The sequence below is a fragment of the Coloeus monedula genome, assembly GCF_965178545.1.
Source record: "Coloeus monedula genome assembly, chromosome: 10".
Classification (NCBI taxonomy): Eukaryota; Metazoa; Chordata; class Aves; order Passeriformes; family Corvidae; genus Coloeus; species Coloeus monedula.
This window is the reverse complement of record NC_138790.1, coordinates 18,459,061-18,474,459: the sequence shown is the minus strand read 5'-3', so window position 1 is coordinate 18,474,459 and position 15,399 is coordinate 18,459,061. Positions and strand designations below refer to the sequence as shown.

Here is a 15,399-nt window from a genome sequence, read left to right as displayed (position 1 = left end):
CCCAGGCATTTCCAGTGAGTGTGGCATCTTCCTGGATTAAGAGACCACCATGCTGCCCCAGTAGAGAGGCATTTCCTGGGCTCATTGTGGTCACTGTGACGGGTCCATGTCTGAACAGGATATGAGGGATTCCTGAGCTCTCACAAGACCATGATATAGTAAGCTCCAGCATAAGAGTCACAATTACCACTGTGTCTTTGCAAAGGGCTTAGTAAGAAAACCCCAAGCACTTAGGAAGTGTGACTGTGTTGTAGGACTGGTGAGAACTTGTTTGTGAGTGGAGTCACACTGACACTTCACCTGAGATTTTGGCGTGCACCATGTTCCAAAACAAGCTTTCAGTGAGCTCTTACTTAGCAGGGCTGTCTGTAGCTGTGGGCCTCTGGTTTATTCACCTGAAGATCACACTTCTATATTTTAATAAATCTAAACACTGTCATTAACAAACCTGACGGATTTTCTGGGGGATAGTGATCCTGCTTGCTTTAAGCTATTTTTAGGAATCTGGCTTAGGTGATCTGAATGACCTCCTTTGTTGATAACACAGAGAAATTGGGTCCTCATTTTTGTCATCTGGAATACATCTAAATTAGATGCTAAGAATAGCCTAAAGTAGAAAGTCCTTCCCACCTTAAAGAAACTCCTTCCAGAAACATTCATTAGCTGTAAACACATGGTGTCATCTCACTTAAAAATGTGGCTTCAGGGCAGGGAGATTGCCAGGCAGAAGCAAAAACTTCTGTGACTTCTCTGCTTGCTGCACACATTTGGAAGTACAAGCGCACCTCAGATGCGTTCGTATCCTCTACGTGGCTTTCTTCTGGAGATCAGGAAGGTGGCAAGCACAATGACAAACAATCCCAGGATACTCAGGCACACTGCAATGGGAGCTGCTTTGCTGTTTCTATCAGGAAAACATTCTTCTTCTGAAAAGAAAAGGAGATCAGAGAATGTTATAGCAGAACACCATACTCCTAGACTGTACATCTGTATTCCAGAAAAGTTGGCAAATACAAGCCAGAAGTTCTCAAACCCTTGCTTTCTTTTGTTTTCCCTTTCTTTTTCCTGAGCTATACCTACTACATTTTTAATCTGTGGTGAGCCTTATCTCAAGAAAACCATCCTTGCCCCTTCTGCAGTAGCTCCATACTTCCCTAAAGTTGCTCTGCTCCCTCATGTCTACAAGAATTTTTTCACCACACACACAGCAGGAGGTTTCTTGCCAAAAGCAGATGGGGAACATCACAATACAAAGTGCCAGTCTGAAAATAAAGCACAAGACACATCCTGCATGGTTGAAAACTGCTCTGTGTGACATCTGATTGCTTCTTCCCAGTGAAAAGAATCAGGCCAGAGACAGAAGCCCATAGTCCAGCACATCATCAGTGCAGCAAGGATCCTTGTTAAGTCAGTGTTTCCTAAGAAAAATCAAATTCTAATTGTTCTCTCTGTTTAATTCAAAGTATTTGTGGTTAATGGTGATTAACTCAGAACATCCAGAGATTAGGAAGGCAGAAGCCTTGGCCATAGTCCAGAGAGTTGCTTTAGTAGTACTATTGTAATTTTGTTGTACATATGATGATATCAGAAAAGATTCTGACACAAATCAAATCTTTGGAGGACCATCCAAAGATATCACTCCAAACATACCTCTTAGCTACAGAGAGGGCAAATCCTGACTTCCTCAGCCAGTTCCTACCCAAATGAATATTCAAGTCATCCTCTGATTAAACAGAAACTCATTAGTTAAAAGTGAACGTCTAGACTGAGGTAAATTGGCGGCTTTCCTATGGAGAGACCACACCACGTGGGCCACTGACAGAAATGGAAAATTTTGCCAGTAACAATGGCAGGATCAGTCTCAAATTCAAAATACAAGTGTAGCCCTGGGAGTGAAGGCAGTGTCTGGGAATGACCACTAATATGTTATCCCAGAATCAGATCAGACCTATATCTTCTATCAGATCTACAGGAATGGTCCTTCCTCGGGCTCTGGGGAAAGACAGACCTTTGTCATGCTGCTGTGAGTAGCACCTGCAGAGCAAACTGTTCTCTAAAGGCAGCTTGGTCAGCTAAACCCCACAGTACATCCCAGCTCAGCAGCAAATCCAGTTTATAGCCAGGATGTGAGGGAGATCCGACACCCTGTGCCCCTCTCACTCCCTGTGACTGTTCCGAGGCAGGTTTCAACAGCGCTCTGAGATAAAAGCCTCGAGTGTTATTCCATGACTATGCTGGCACAAGCTGTAGCTTCGCTTGGGCTTTTCCCCCACGGAAATCTTTTCACTGACAGTGGGCAGTGAGCCCAAGGAACATGTGGAGTGCATGACATCATGGCACAGCTCCAGAGCCTCCACATGGCTCTTCTCAAAGTCTGATCCTCTTCTGCTCTAATCCAGACAGTGATGCAATGCCACAAAGCCAAAGGCATGAGCATTCAACTAGAGGTTGCCTTTTGAAAGCTCTGTCTGGTTAATGTAACCTGCTGTTAAATGAGCGGAAAAGTATTTGCATCTAAGTGTTGTGAAAGCCAGAGATGTTTGAATTGGCCATTTTGTTTTGATGAAAAATTGGGAATGAAGGAATGAACTCTAGGAATTGTTTCTGAAGCACTGAAGAACAGAAGGCCCTTTTACAGATTTCCAGACTAAGAGATCAAGCTATTGATAAACACTGCTGCACACTGTACAAAACTGTAAAGAACTTGAAACCAGTGACCATTACTGTTTTCTTTTTCTTCCCCATTTAAAGATAAGCAAATCAGGAGCAACAGAAGTGAAACTATCAGTCTCAAGACACCCGAAGGTAGAAGGCTGGTGATGTGTTTAGTCTTTCCTTCACAGGGGATTTTCTCCTTCACAATCTGCATATGCAGCCAATACACAACAGTTTCATGACTGTTTTGTAGCCACAGGGGAATTATTTCAGAGGTGGGAGCTGCTTTCTCAGCTCTCTGACTAAGAGCAAAACTAATTTAAATTTGTATATGGCATTGACTAGCAGAGATTAGTCTGACTTGGAGGGAGAGAGAGAGGGAGAGACAGAGAGCATCCTTCTCAGGTGAGGTGAGGCCATACCTAGTCCCATAATTAAGATCATTCATTGTACACATTTGAATGGGAATGAGGGGACCAGATGGGATCCCATGAGTTCTTCCAGCTCAGTGTTATCCCACGAAAAATCCTTCATGAGATTGACAGCATAGATGAAATTCTCAGTGTGGAGAAGGACCATGTCTTTAAAAAGCCCCAAATGTTTCCCATTATATTCCTTTTAGAATGAAAAAGGTAACCAAAATGGTGACCTAACAAAAGGAGAATTTGTCAGACAGAACCAAACTGAGTTAAAGGACAGATCTAAAGTAAAAAGAAGAATACAGGGGCAGTATTTTGTAAGCACACAGAAAGGCAAGTGTCAGAAGAGAATTCTCTCTTTTTTTATTACTTACAGTTTTATTACTGCATCTGAAGGGCTGGAGAGCTGGTCAGCCCTTCTGTGCACCTGAGTTCTTGTATGGAAAAGCCCTGAGAGTAAGCCACAGAAATGAGAAGATGGAGAACTTGAAAGAGACCACAGGGTTCCACTTAATCCCCCTCTCTGGTCTGTCTTTGTCTTTTATTGAGATACCTGGTTGCCTCTTTGTGGCACTTCTCCAAGAAAAGACAAACTGAAGAGATGAGCATCACGTTTAATTCTGAAGCTGGGAGTGGGCCAGTTGTGCTCCTCCTCAGAAGCACCGTTCATCATGTCTAGACACAGCTGCTCTGAAAATATCATCCTGCATTCATAAATATCCCTTATTAGCTGGCAGTTTTGCTGCTGCAATTGGGGGACAACGTGAGTATCAGGAGCCTTTAAAAATAGCTAAAATCTGACTATATTGAGAACAGTGACCTGGAAATGAACTTTACACACTGAGGGTTTGGGCAGTGCATTGGTGGTGAACACACCTCTGCTTGTTCCAGGAGAAAATGGATGAAGAAGAAAATTGTGGCTGTAGAGTTAAGCATTTTTAACAAGAAGGTGAAACAGAAGGTGCTGAATTCAGGGGGGAAAGATATTTTTCCATCCTCCATAGGTATTACCACTGTGTTGGAAATGACTCAGGAAAGATTGAGAAAACAGCAGTGGGCAGGCTACATTATTTGGGAACAAATACAAAGCTGTGGTTGTGCTGTAGGTTCAGTCCATGTGTATGGATATAATTTAGCAGATTACATCCATTGGGCTACCAGAGTGATGACATGCAGGTCTGGGAAGGGTGGAAAAGTATCCTACTCACCTTTTCCAAACTGGTTACCGACAATGTCAAACGCCTGCAGCTGCATATGAACAAAGAGGATCTGGAAGTTCCTCTCCAAGGTGAAGGTTTGCCTGCTGGCACACTTAAAGGAATTCCCCAGCTTTGTTGTGAACAGCTTCTCATTTAGCGCTGCATAGTAAAGCATAGCTGGAAGCCAGAGAGAGACAGATGAGAATCCACACTAACTCCACTGGAACCACCATCTTTCTGAGGTAAAATGGTCCCAGTGGTTACTAAAGCGTGGACATTTTCTCCATAAACTATCACTTACTCTTCTTACATGTTTAAATGAGTGCATTAACTATCAATGGGTGACTCAGCTGAGCTTAGGTCTGAAAAAGCAGCTAAAATTTCAGATGCTTCCTCAAATCACATTTCAACAAAATTGAGTCTGCAAGAGGGGGTTAGAATTCTCACAGGAACAGACAAGGTTTGAAGTAATCTCTATTCCAAAAGAGTGGGGCAGGGAAAGCTTTTGAGATCAAAAAGACGATGTAATAATAGTGACATAACTGCAGCTGGGTCCCTTCCCTTCCACTTTTATGCGATAAGATTTAGATGAATGACACATTGAAAGCTTGATAAAACACATACTTGTAAAATCCAGTGTTTTAAAGATATGAAAGCTTATCCCACACCCAGAACAGCTTGATCTGAAATTAGGACAGGGTAAAATCACTGACCTTCAGAAGATAACTGTATTCTGCTCTCAATTTTAGTGACAGAGTAACTTGGAGCTTGCTGCAAAAGAAGATACATCTTTATTCATAATACATACATGTATCTGCAGGGGAAAGAAACACAGCTTACCACAGCAAAATGGTCATAAAGATATTCCCAAAGTAATACTTTGTAAAGCATCACCTTTGAGACCCAAGTACCAACTCTCTTGGATGTATTTTTCTTTTCCAATTCTCACCTGCATCACCAATTCTGCTCAGTTCAGTGAAATGGGACCGTGCAGGTGTCATTTTACACAAACTGCTCAAGCTGGACACTCATGAGATACTTGTGATAACCAAAAGTAGGAAGACTGCTGGCACAGAAAGCACCTGGGACAACAGCACAGAACGAAATTTCCAGCCACGTGTCCTGCCTGCATGCCTTGAAACCCTGGTGCAGCCTGGACACTGCCCTCTCCTGGCGTGTCACAGGGTGAGAGCCAGTCTTGGGAGCTTCCCCCTGGTTGCAGTGTTGGAGTATAATGTGATGCCTGATGCAGCAGCAGCCCTGCTACCCAGTTTAATTCCTGCTGTGTGTACACAGGGACTGGTGAGTGCAGCTGGTGGATAAATGGCAGCAGACATGAATGTCTCCTGTGCACCCAGTTAAAAACTGGTAGGATGGAGAGGGAAAATTGAAGAAAGAAATATACCAGAGAAGAGGTTCTCAGCATTTTTCCAACTGAAAGGCATAAATGGGTGAAATATGACCATTTTTGGGTGGCAGTGCTTTTTTCTGTTTGGCCACAGTTAAAAACTTTGCTAGGGGAAAACACCTGCTCCTACTTCACATCTTGTGGGTTGGTTACACAACTTCCTTTTTTCAAGCCCTTCAGAGAGGCCACTGGAGTGGTGAGCACTGACCCAGCCCCTCTCCTCTGCCACCCCAGCCCCGGGGCCTGAGCCAGCTCCTCTCCCACCAGGGACAGCCACAAGTACCACTGCTGGAGCACTCCAGCTTCAAAGCACCGAGACAGGCTGCAGGGACCAAACACAAAAAGCCAGCAGCAAACTCATTTCTTATTAACTTGAATTTCAAAGCAGTCCAAGCTGAGCCCTGCTATGCTCTTGAGGCTTATCTTTAAGTGGAGGGTGGATTGTCTAATGCTGTGCCAAAAACCACCTTTTTCAGGGCAAGACAGGTCAAGCACCTCCTAAAGGTTCACATCACTCTCCTTAGCACTGCTGCAACCTGGGGCTTTTACAGGTACTTGAATCCCCAGCCTTTCTCTAAGGATTCTTGTAACACCATAAATGTTCCTCTTGTTGCAGGAAACACACATTTCAAGCAAACACTCAGTCTGAACCGATCCTTCGTTTTAAAACAGCTCCTTCATTTTTTACGTCACTTTTCCTCTGTAGCTCTTAGAAAACTTTTTGCCATAAACTAAAATAAAGATGATTACTAATTGAAATATTTTCTCTGTTCAAGAATTAATGACACATGTGGGATATAATTTGCTGTTCTCTCTTGGACTTTCTATGAAAATGACTGATTAACCATTTGTACTTTTCTTAATCGTCTGTAATTTGAGCTTGGAACCAGGCTGCAAGACTGACACTTTAGCTTGATTAATTGAAGGACATAGAACAGCAGTGATGGCCAGATGCAGCTCTCAGCTGCTGTGAACCTCCAGGACATGGCCTTGATGCACAATTACACTTCCCAGAGTGTGATGGGATCCAACTCATGCTGTGTTGCTGTCCATTCCTCCCTGCCCAATAACGACTTTATACACAGTGTTAATTCTGTCTTAGCTCTGCAGGCATCATCACCCAGCCTTTACAGCTTTCAGATAAATAGTGCTGCCTCCCAAATTTTCAAATGCCTGAGGTAGCAAGAGAATGGCTGCACTCAGGGGTTTTCTCTGGTGCTTACACAAGCTGCAGCACTCTTGGTAGCTTGTGTTAAGCCACACCCAGAGATGATGTGGTCCCAGTGGGGAACATGGAATTAATAGATACAATGTGGAAAAAACCCTCATTTTCCTACTGTGTAAGCAAGACTTGTCATCTTGACCAAGTTTCTCTGTGTGTTTGTAGGTCTCCCTTTAAGGCAACTTATCTACAATTTTATTGTTGCAGTTCACTTGTTTGGAATTTTCCACTCAGAAATTAGATGAAATTAGGCTCCTTCAGCTGTGGATGTGTGATGGCTCCTGGGCACTCAAAACTGCACAGGCTGTCCTTTGAATTTGACAACCCCAGCTGGCTTTTATGGGAAGCAAATGGCTGAGAGCAACTTGACAGTGTGAGCTCCCAGCACACCTTGTTCTGGCACAGGGACTCCAGTCCCAAACCCTTTCCCTCTGTGCCACTCCAATGCAAACAGCAGCTCTGACCTTCCCTCCCATGAGACCTACCTATGTAAAAAAGAGATTCAGATCTTGCTTGGCTATTCCTAGACTTTGAGTTGCTTGATGGGCAACTTTAACACTGCTCTCTGTAACTTTCTCTCAGAAGATGGCAGAGCACTGTGCTTATCCTTCACTTCCAAATTCAAAGTTCAAACAGACAAGACCTGATTTAACACTGAAGTCAGTTGTACTGTGAGCACGATGCTGCACCAGGCAGCCTCCAGAGGTATTTTCCAACCTGAATTAATCTGTGGTTCTACCCTTTGGGAAGAACAGGAGTAACCATGCCTTATATACAGATGGTAAACAAGCACAGAGATAGATAAAACACCTTTCCCCACAGCTCAAGCTGGATCAAAGGCAGCCTAAGTTCTTGCTCCCCAGTCCTAAACACTTGTTCCATTTAAATGCAACAATTACCTTTACAAAAGTGAAGTTTACAAATCCTCCACTAAAAGTTAAGTTCAGCTCAGACTGCACCATCCCACAGCTTCCAGATACCTGTGTCGCATTGGGGTTGACAGTCACATACTCCATCTGCTCCTGTAGAGAGAAGAGACATTGCAGGGCTGCTGATGAAGAAGAGGGTGGAATTTAATAACAAACACGCAGAGATTTAATAACTTTAAAACATGCAGAGATTTGCCTGGTTTTTTTTCCCCCAGACAGGCTCTATGTGGCTGAATGAACAGGTCAGTGGTGGTGGCAGCCAAACTGCTGCCTGCCAGGGTCGTTCCCCACTTGTGAACCAGCACTGGTGGTTGTCTGTCACATCACCGAGCTGTTCCAGTGCATTAAGATGGCAGAAAATATTGGTTTTCTGTTCATTCAGTGAACTGATATGATTCAGAGCAGGGTCAGATAAGTACGAATAAAGTAATTTATAAAGAAGGAGCACCTTATATAATTATAAACATCCCACTATGGTCTGGTAAGGTTGAGAATCCTGGTCCCTGCCTGGCTGCTGCCAGGATGAGGAATGAAAATTACTTCTACCAACATTAGACAATCATCCCGTGTTGGAAATATGCAGATACCAAACATGAATATTTGTATTTGTAACAGGGATGGCTCAAGCATAAGAACTCCAGAGCCTTAGGATGTAGCTGCATGTGTTGTATTAATGGAGGCTACAAAACTTTAAGCCTGAGGGACACAATTGCCATTTTGGGTTGTATGCCACCTTTTGCTGAATCATTCTCAGGATCACTTCTAGGAGAGGGGACTAACTCTTCAGAACCTGGCAGTTCCCGTGATCCTAAATTGTCCATTCGTTAGCATCAGGACAACCCACCTCTGAATCCAAGTCTGTGAACTGACAATTTCTTGCTTTCGTTGCAGCTCACAATGTCAAGCTCTTCACTGAAGTCAGTACAGATTTTAACTGCTCTCCCATTCTAGGAAGCACAAATAACCCTGCAGGCTGATCTCCTGCCCCGCTATTGCTCCCACACAAATATCACTGAAATAAGAAAGCACCTTTATGTCCCCCCGGCATCATCATCACACAGGCCAAAGTACAGCAGCTGGGATGTTGTGGCACACGAGGGGCCTTAGACTGGCAGCAAACCACTTGTTTTGATCATAGAAGCTAATTCTGAAAATGGCTTGGAAAGAGGAAGAATAAACTCCAGCTAATGAAGAAAGTCACTACAAAGCTCAGCTTCCACCTCACCTGTTGTGTATTTCGAGCCATCAGCTGCAGTCCCATGACAGCTTTGACGCAGGTCGTGTTCCCATCGGAAAGGGTGTAGGTGCCTGTGGGGATGGGAGAGGGCTGCGGGCTGGGACGGGGTCTCGCTGTCCTGGCAGGGGATGTGGGGGCTGTTTGTGTCCCTCCATGGGTGGTTGTCGTGCTGGTGGCAGCCGTGGCTGTTGTTTGTCTCCGAGAGCGCGTGCTGCACCTGCCCTTCTGCGTGGTGGTGGCTGCAGAGGCGGTGGTGGCAGCTGTCCCCTGGGTACTTGCTGTCTCGTGTTTCAGGGAGGTGTTGGTGGCCACTGCTGTCATTCCTGTGGTCACATGTGGTCTCCTCCCATGCCTGGTGGAGAACACAGAAGGGCTGGTTGTGTTCTTCACTGCAGCTGTAACCGAGAGCATGGCCGGGGCTGTGGCCTGGCTGGCTGTGCTGGTGGTGTCTGCGGGTGTTGTGGATATGGTACCTGCTCCTCCTTGGGCTGCCGTGTGCTGGCCTGGAGCTGCTGTAGTCTGGAGCTGCTCTGTTGTCTGCACAGTTGTTCTGTGGCTCATGGGTGTTGTTTGAAGATGGCCTGTGCTGTTAAAATGAGCTGTGGTGCTTTGATGGGGTGAAGAATGAAAAAGGGAAAGTGGCTGAGCAGAAGTAGCCATTTGGTGGAAGGATGTGGTTTCTGGAGACAGTTCGACCCCCAGGGCCACTTCAGCAAAGCAGGAGGAAAATGCTGCAAAGAAACTAAAGTCAGCGGTCTAGAAACCTTTATATTTCACTTTTACATTGATAATCACAGCGTAACTGCACTGGTTTTGTTATCAAATGGGTGACACAATTTCATCCTTCATTTGGCTCCACTCATAATAGGAGAGTGAAAGCAGACACCCTGTAGGACTATCCACAGCTTGGCACCACTCCCCCAGGTTTCACACCTCAGAGTATTCCCGTTCCAGTGGGAGCACATTGGCTCCCAGCTCTCCACACACTGAGGAACCAGACCTTGCACAAGCCCCAGGCAGCACAAGAATTCCCTGCAGGCAGTAGTTCAGCAGAATTTGCTGGAAGCAAATTGTCGAGGTCTAAGGAAGATGACATGGGTGTAACAGGCAAAGGGGTTGTTGGTTTCTTACCAACGAAGTGTAGAGAAAGGGGATGTGTTTGTGTGTGAAGGAAGTGAGGCAGTGCAATGGTTTTACAGTGATTCACAGTAGTCTGGGAAACCAGTCTGGGAACAGGGAAATTCCTGACATTTGTTTATTGTTTTGTGGTAGCCATGTCAGCTTGAATCCTGAAGTTCTTCCTCCTGAAAGAACCCCAACAATGACCATCCCTCTTAGTGATGGGCTTTCAGAAATAAGAAAAAAAAAAATCAGGAGGCAGCATCCAGGGGCCACATCAGAAAACAGTCACGGCACCAAAATTATGCTTCCACCTAATAACATTTACAGAAACATGTCCCTTGCAGAAGTGAAAAAAAAATCTGGCTCCTAAATGTAAATACAGAAGTGAACAAGAAGTGGGAAAGTACATCGTAGAATAGGTGAATGTCACAACTCTTCTGCTCGAGTCTTTGTGAATATGCAGCAAGACTCTGGAAAGACAAGGTCAAGAAAAAAGAAATCATAAATCACTGACGTATGTGAATTCCTTGATGTACATGAAGATTTAGGTGTAGTGAAATGCATTACTGCCTAAATTAGCAGGAGGACAGAGATAAATTCTCCAGTTTGGAGACAGAAGGGACACAGAAGTCCAAGACAGCTCATATTCCCAGCAGTACAGCTCCACAGAGAATGCCTCAACATGTCTGAGTTCACTGTACACTGGTTCTTTCAAAGAAATTTCTCAGGAATCAGTGTCAAAGTTTGTGGCAGGCAGGCTGCTGAGATTGGGATTTTAGGAGAGATTAATGCCAAAGGCACATTTAGAGTGAAAACGGCTGAAATCTCACAAGTTCTTCCCTTTATTAATTGATTTCTTTATTGTCCCTTATCACGAACAGAGATCTTCAATAATAGCTGAATTCACAAAATCTCACCATTCTAAGATATATAAAAACTAAATAAGAATAGTAAAACTTACTGGGTTTTGAATCAAATTCAAAAGAAAAATCAAAAGACATATGAGCAGATATACAGATCTTAACCCTTACCACAATTTTCCCTTAAAAATGGCTATGTTGGAGAAGAGCAGAAGTGTAGATGTGAATAGTCCATACTCCTAAAATTGCCTGGGTGCACTCTGTGCTGTACAGAACACACTTGACTGCCATTTTGGCTGTTATCATCAAAGAAGTGCAACTCGAGACAGTAGAAAAGCCTCAAAAAATTTGTGATTTTTCTCAAAATGAACCTAAAAATGCACACTTAATATGACACTTTAGTTCATTTTCTCCCTTTCCCCTACACTTTAGCACAGCTGCTGCAGAGCTGTTTATCAGATAACTGATCTCCTTCTCTGGGGCCAGGGGAAAGCCAGAGCAGTTGCCATACACCAGTTATGGGTAGCTGATCCTAGTGTATCAGCATGATAAAAACAAGAAAGAAGAAGTTGCAATTTTCACTCTTTCTTCCCCTGTAAGACTGTGAAACAACATGTATTTAAGTTTACACGAGTCCTAAATTGTCTGTAGCTCTTAGTTTTCAGTTCACAAATTGGTTTTGATTACTGACCAGGTAACACAGATGTGGAGAGAAATATTATTTAAGTGCCATTGGAATACCACCCACAGCTTTAAAATAAAACTCCTCAAAAGGTCATTTCAACCCAATTATTTTTCACTATTCAGCCTGACAGGGTCACCTGAGGGGTAAAGCCAGAAATATCTTTGGGGTGGCCCATGGCTTTTGCTCACTGGTGATTACCAGACTGTTCCTCCAGGCTCTCCCAAGCATTTTGGAGCTTATGTCAGTGCATGGCCACACTGCTGAACCCATTGGCTTGGACGGTCTTTCCAAAAGGCATTTGGCCACATCAGCTCCCAGGGATGGGCAGGGATCACTCTCCAGCTGCACCCATTGGCCTTGGCTGTGTTTAGGTGGCTGCTGAAGGTGTTTTGGTGGCTCTGCTGTGTGAAGGGGTGGATGGGCCCATGGGATCCCTGACCTACCCTCCAGCTAAGGCCTGAAAGACTTCCCTGTGCCTTCTCAGCACAGCCACATTCCTCTCTGGCAGCCTGGCACCGCCTGGAAAGCAGCCATGAGTATGACTTCCCCAGCACAGGCTTTCATGGCTCTGCCAGCAAAACAGGCCACAGAAACACGAGGAATGGCAGCTCTGCACCCCCCAGTAGTTTCCTTCTGTTTTCCTCCTATAAAGCCAACTCAAAACTTCATACAAGCAACATTTTTTGCTTGAGGGAAGATGCCCTGGGGGGTATCTTCCCAGGGGAAGCAGCTGCAGTCCCCTTGTCTCACTTTAGCATCAAAATTGTGTGTAACATATGCTGAGGGCTGTGTGTGAGCCCAGGCAGCTTCCATGCAATGCTCCAGAACAAAACTCTTAGAAATGGACCGGCACAGCTCTCAGAAATTCCCTGTTCCCAGTCTGGGCCTGGAGTTCCCTTTTTCATGCTTTGGTGACAAGTTTTGGTCACAAGGAACATCACTGCTCTGCTTTCAGGCATTATGGTGGGAAGCTGAGTGCTCAGTGCCATGGCCTGGCTGTGCCATTTCTCAGCCTGTACTGGGGTGTGTGATAGAAACTTTTACTGAGGATTTCTTCCCCTTTTCATCTAACCACACTCATCTGTTCAGCTGCCCAGCGAGTTTGTTCTGCTTTCTGCTGCCAGGCAAAATGCTCATAGCTTAGGTGATTGATTCTGAGTGGACACAAAACCTGACCCAGCTCCTGTAATCACTGAAAACACTCTCACCAGCCTTGGCTGCTTTGGTTTGCTTGAAGAATTGGAAAAGCACCAAGATTTTCTGAGAGGTTTCAGTACTGTCATAGCTTCCCTCCAACCCATTTGACCTTTATCCCTTAAGCACTAATTATGTTTAATTCCCTGTCTGCACAGAAAGACTTGACTTTGTGACATTAATAAAACATCAAAACAAATTATTAAAGGAAAGATCAAAAATGGGTAAGGACCAGAGAAAACAAGTTCTGGTCAAAAGTGATTGCTGACCACTGAATTATTAGTGTTGCTTCTCAGTCTGATCTTGCTCCCCTTTCATTTATATGTTTTGGGGCTACATCAGCAGCCTTTGGCTATGAAGCAGGCATGGGAAAGCAGAAAGACAGCAGGAGCTGCTCGTGGTTGAGCCCCTGGGCACTTTCCCTGCTCATGGACTGAGAGGGGGATGGGGGTTGGTCCTTGTGCGATCCCCATGTGCTGATGGCAAAACACACCCAATACCCGGCTCAAACCCTTGGTCATTCCACAGATTAAATCACACTCTGTCCCTCTTCACCAGGCAAGTTTGGTGCTGCTGCAGGTGTTGAGCAGTGCCTTAAAGCACTGGGAGATGTCCTTCGTGCGTGTGGCTCCCAGATTTTCACAGAGCAGCATTAAGGATCAAATGGTGACTCTGATGAGGCTTGCCACTGAGAGAAACCCCAGCCTGTGTTCTCCAAGCCCCTGCCTCACTCCTGCTTTCCCGATCCTGCTCTGCATCTTGCAATGCAGATAAATTCATGACTTGAGCAATGCTTCCTCAGTTTTTTCTTTCCTGCTTGTCTCACTCAGGATTTTTGGTTAATTCTGCAGGTCTGGAAATTATTTTTAATTAAGAAAAGCAAAGCCAAAAAAGTCTGCTTCCAACATGGCTTTGAACTGACTCCTTCACACACAGTTTATGCCACCAGAGAGTTCAAGGAAGGTACAGAGGCAAAATCAAATTAAGTGTACACCAGCTGCAATTAACTGCAGTCATGGTTATTTCTCAGCAGTGGGACTTTACTGAAAGCACCCTTAGTGTTAGCAACAAAACGGTTCAAAGTTTTGAGTCTGTTAGGTGCTGTCCTGACTACAAGGAGACAAAACTGGCATAATGTCCCCTTTTCAGGTAGAAATGATGCTGTTACTCACCACAGGCGAGGGTCAGCGAGATGAGCTGCCGTGCGCTCCTCCCCATGGCCAGCACGGCTGCGGGCGTGAGAGGTGCTGCTTCTCCCCGGGGAGCGGCTGCGCAGGAAACCGAGCTTTCCTGCGGACTGAAAAGTTTCACTTGATGCAGGGAGTGCTCAGTCACATGGCTGAGAAGGAGGTGGAGAGAGAGGGGGAGACCGATGCCTCTCGTCTGTAAACTCACGCAGAAGGAAATAAATGATGGTTAGGAGAGAAAGTGGAAAGAGAAAAGACTGCTGGGCTGACTGGGAGGACAGGCTCACTCTGCACCTGGGACCTGGGGCTCTTAAAGGCTAGGGAAAGCTTCTTGCATCTCCCTCCCGCTCTGATAACCTGGTGCAAAGTGCCCCAGCAGAGGGTTACACCTTGTAAATCAGTGCCTGTCCTGTGTTCTTTAGAAAGTACTTTCTTGAAGGCCAAACTCCGTCTTTTATGTTAAGGCACAGAAGGGAGAGGTGTGGCCGTCTCCACAGTGCACCTGCTGAAAGCGAGACAGGGCTGAGCAGAGCCCCAGACGGGCTCTCGTCCAAGGTGGGTTGGCCGGGGGGTCACTGTTAGTGCTGCATCCAAACACCTCTGCCCCACGAAGGGCTCCGGCACAGCTCCTCAGGCCGGGGCGGTCCCGGCGTGCGGGGCCGGGATGAGCGGCAGGAGAGCGTCACCCACTCCTGCCCACGTGTGCATTCCCTGCCCTGGGCATTTGGCAGGAGCCTGCTTGGGGCAGAGAATGAAGCAACCCCCCCAAACACCGGCGGCTGGTGTGCTCCTATTTCTTCTTTTTCTCATACCAATACTCACTGCAGGAACATGGTGACACCAGTGACTTCAAAAGTCAAGTGAGGTGAAGTTTGCCCCAGAAATCTGGATACTGCATGAAATCAGTTCATCTTGTTCTATTTGCATTGTGTTTCTACATTCTCACTTTTACCAGCTTGCCTTGCTACATGATCCACAACTTGTATTTGGATCAATTAGCACTCCCTAATAAGCACTGGTAGCCAAAGGCATGCAGGCATCTCAGGGGTAACTATTATAAAGTCATCTACAACTTCCTCTGAGCTGTCTGCGTGAATCTTTGCACTCTCCTAAGAGTCCCAGTGACTCAGAACATGACTAAGGGAGATGGGTAAAAGAAAAAAAAAACCTACTGTGCCTTTTGTGACACGTGTTGGACAAATTAAAGTTATATTGGACAAATGTGTAGATTTTTTCAGCTTTGATGATGTGCCTTTACTGATATTCATTTATCTCCAATAGA

The 15,399-nt window shown here is 45.3% G+C and overlaps 1 protein-coding gene across 1 annotated transcript; it reads right to left on the bottom strand.

The window, feature by feature from the left end:
- Nucleotides 1-786: 786 nt before the first annotated feature.
- LAMP3 (lysosomal associated membrane protein 3) lies at nucleotides 787-14,148 on the bottom strand (the record flags this gene model as incomplete). The annotated part of the gene is made up of 6 exons (XM_082288155.1): nucleotides 787-926; nucleotides 4,283-4,450; nucleotides 4,987-5,044; nucleotides 7,803-7,925; nucleotides 9,058-9,800; nucleotides 14,103-14,148. 6 exons carry the CDS (start codon nucleotides 14,146-14,148, stop codon nucleotides 787-789), a joined length of 1,278 nt encoding a protein of 425 aa, XP_082144281.1.
- Nucleotides 14,149-15,399: the final 1,251 nt, after the last annotated feature.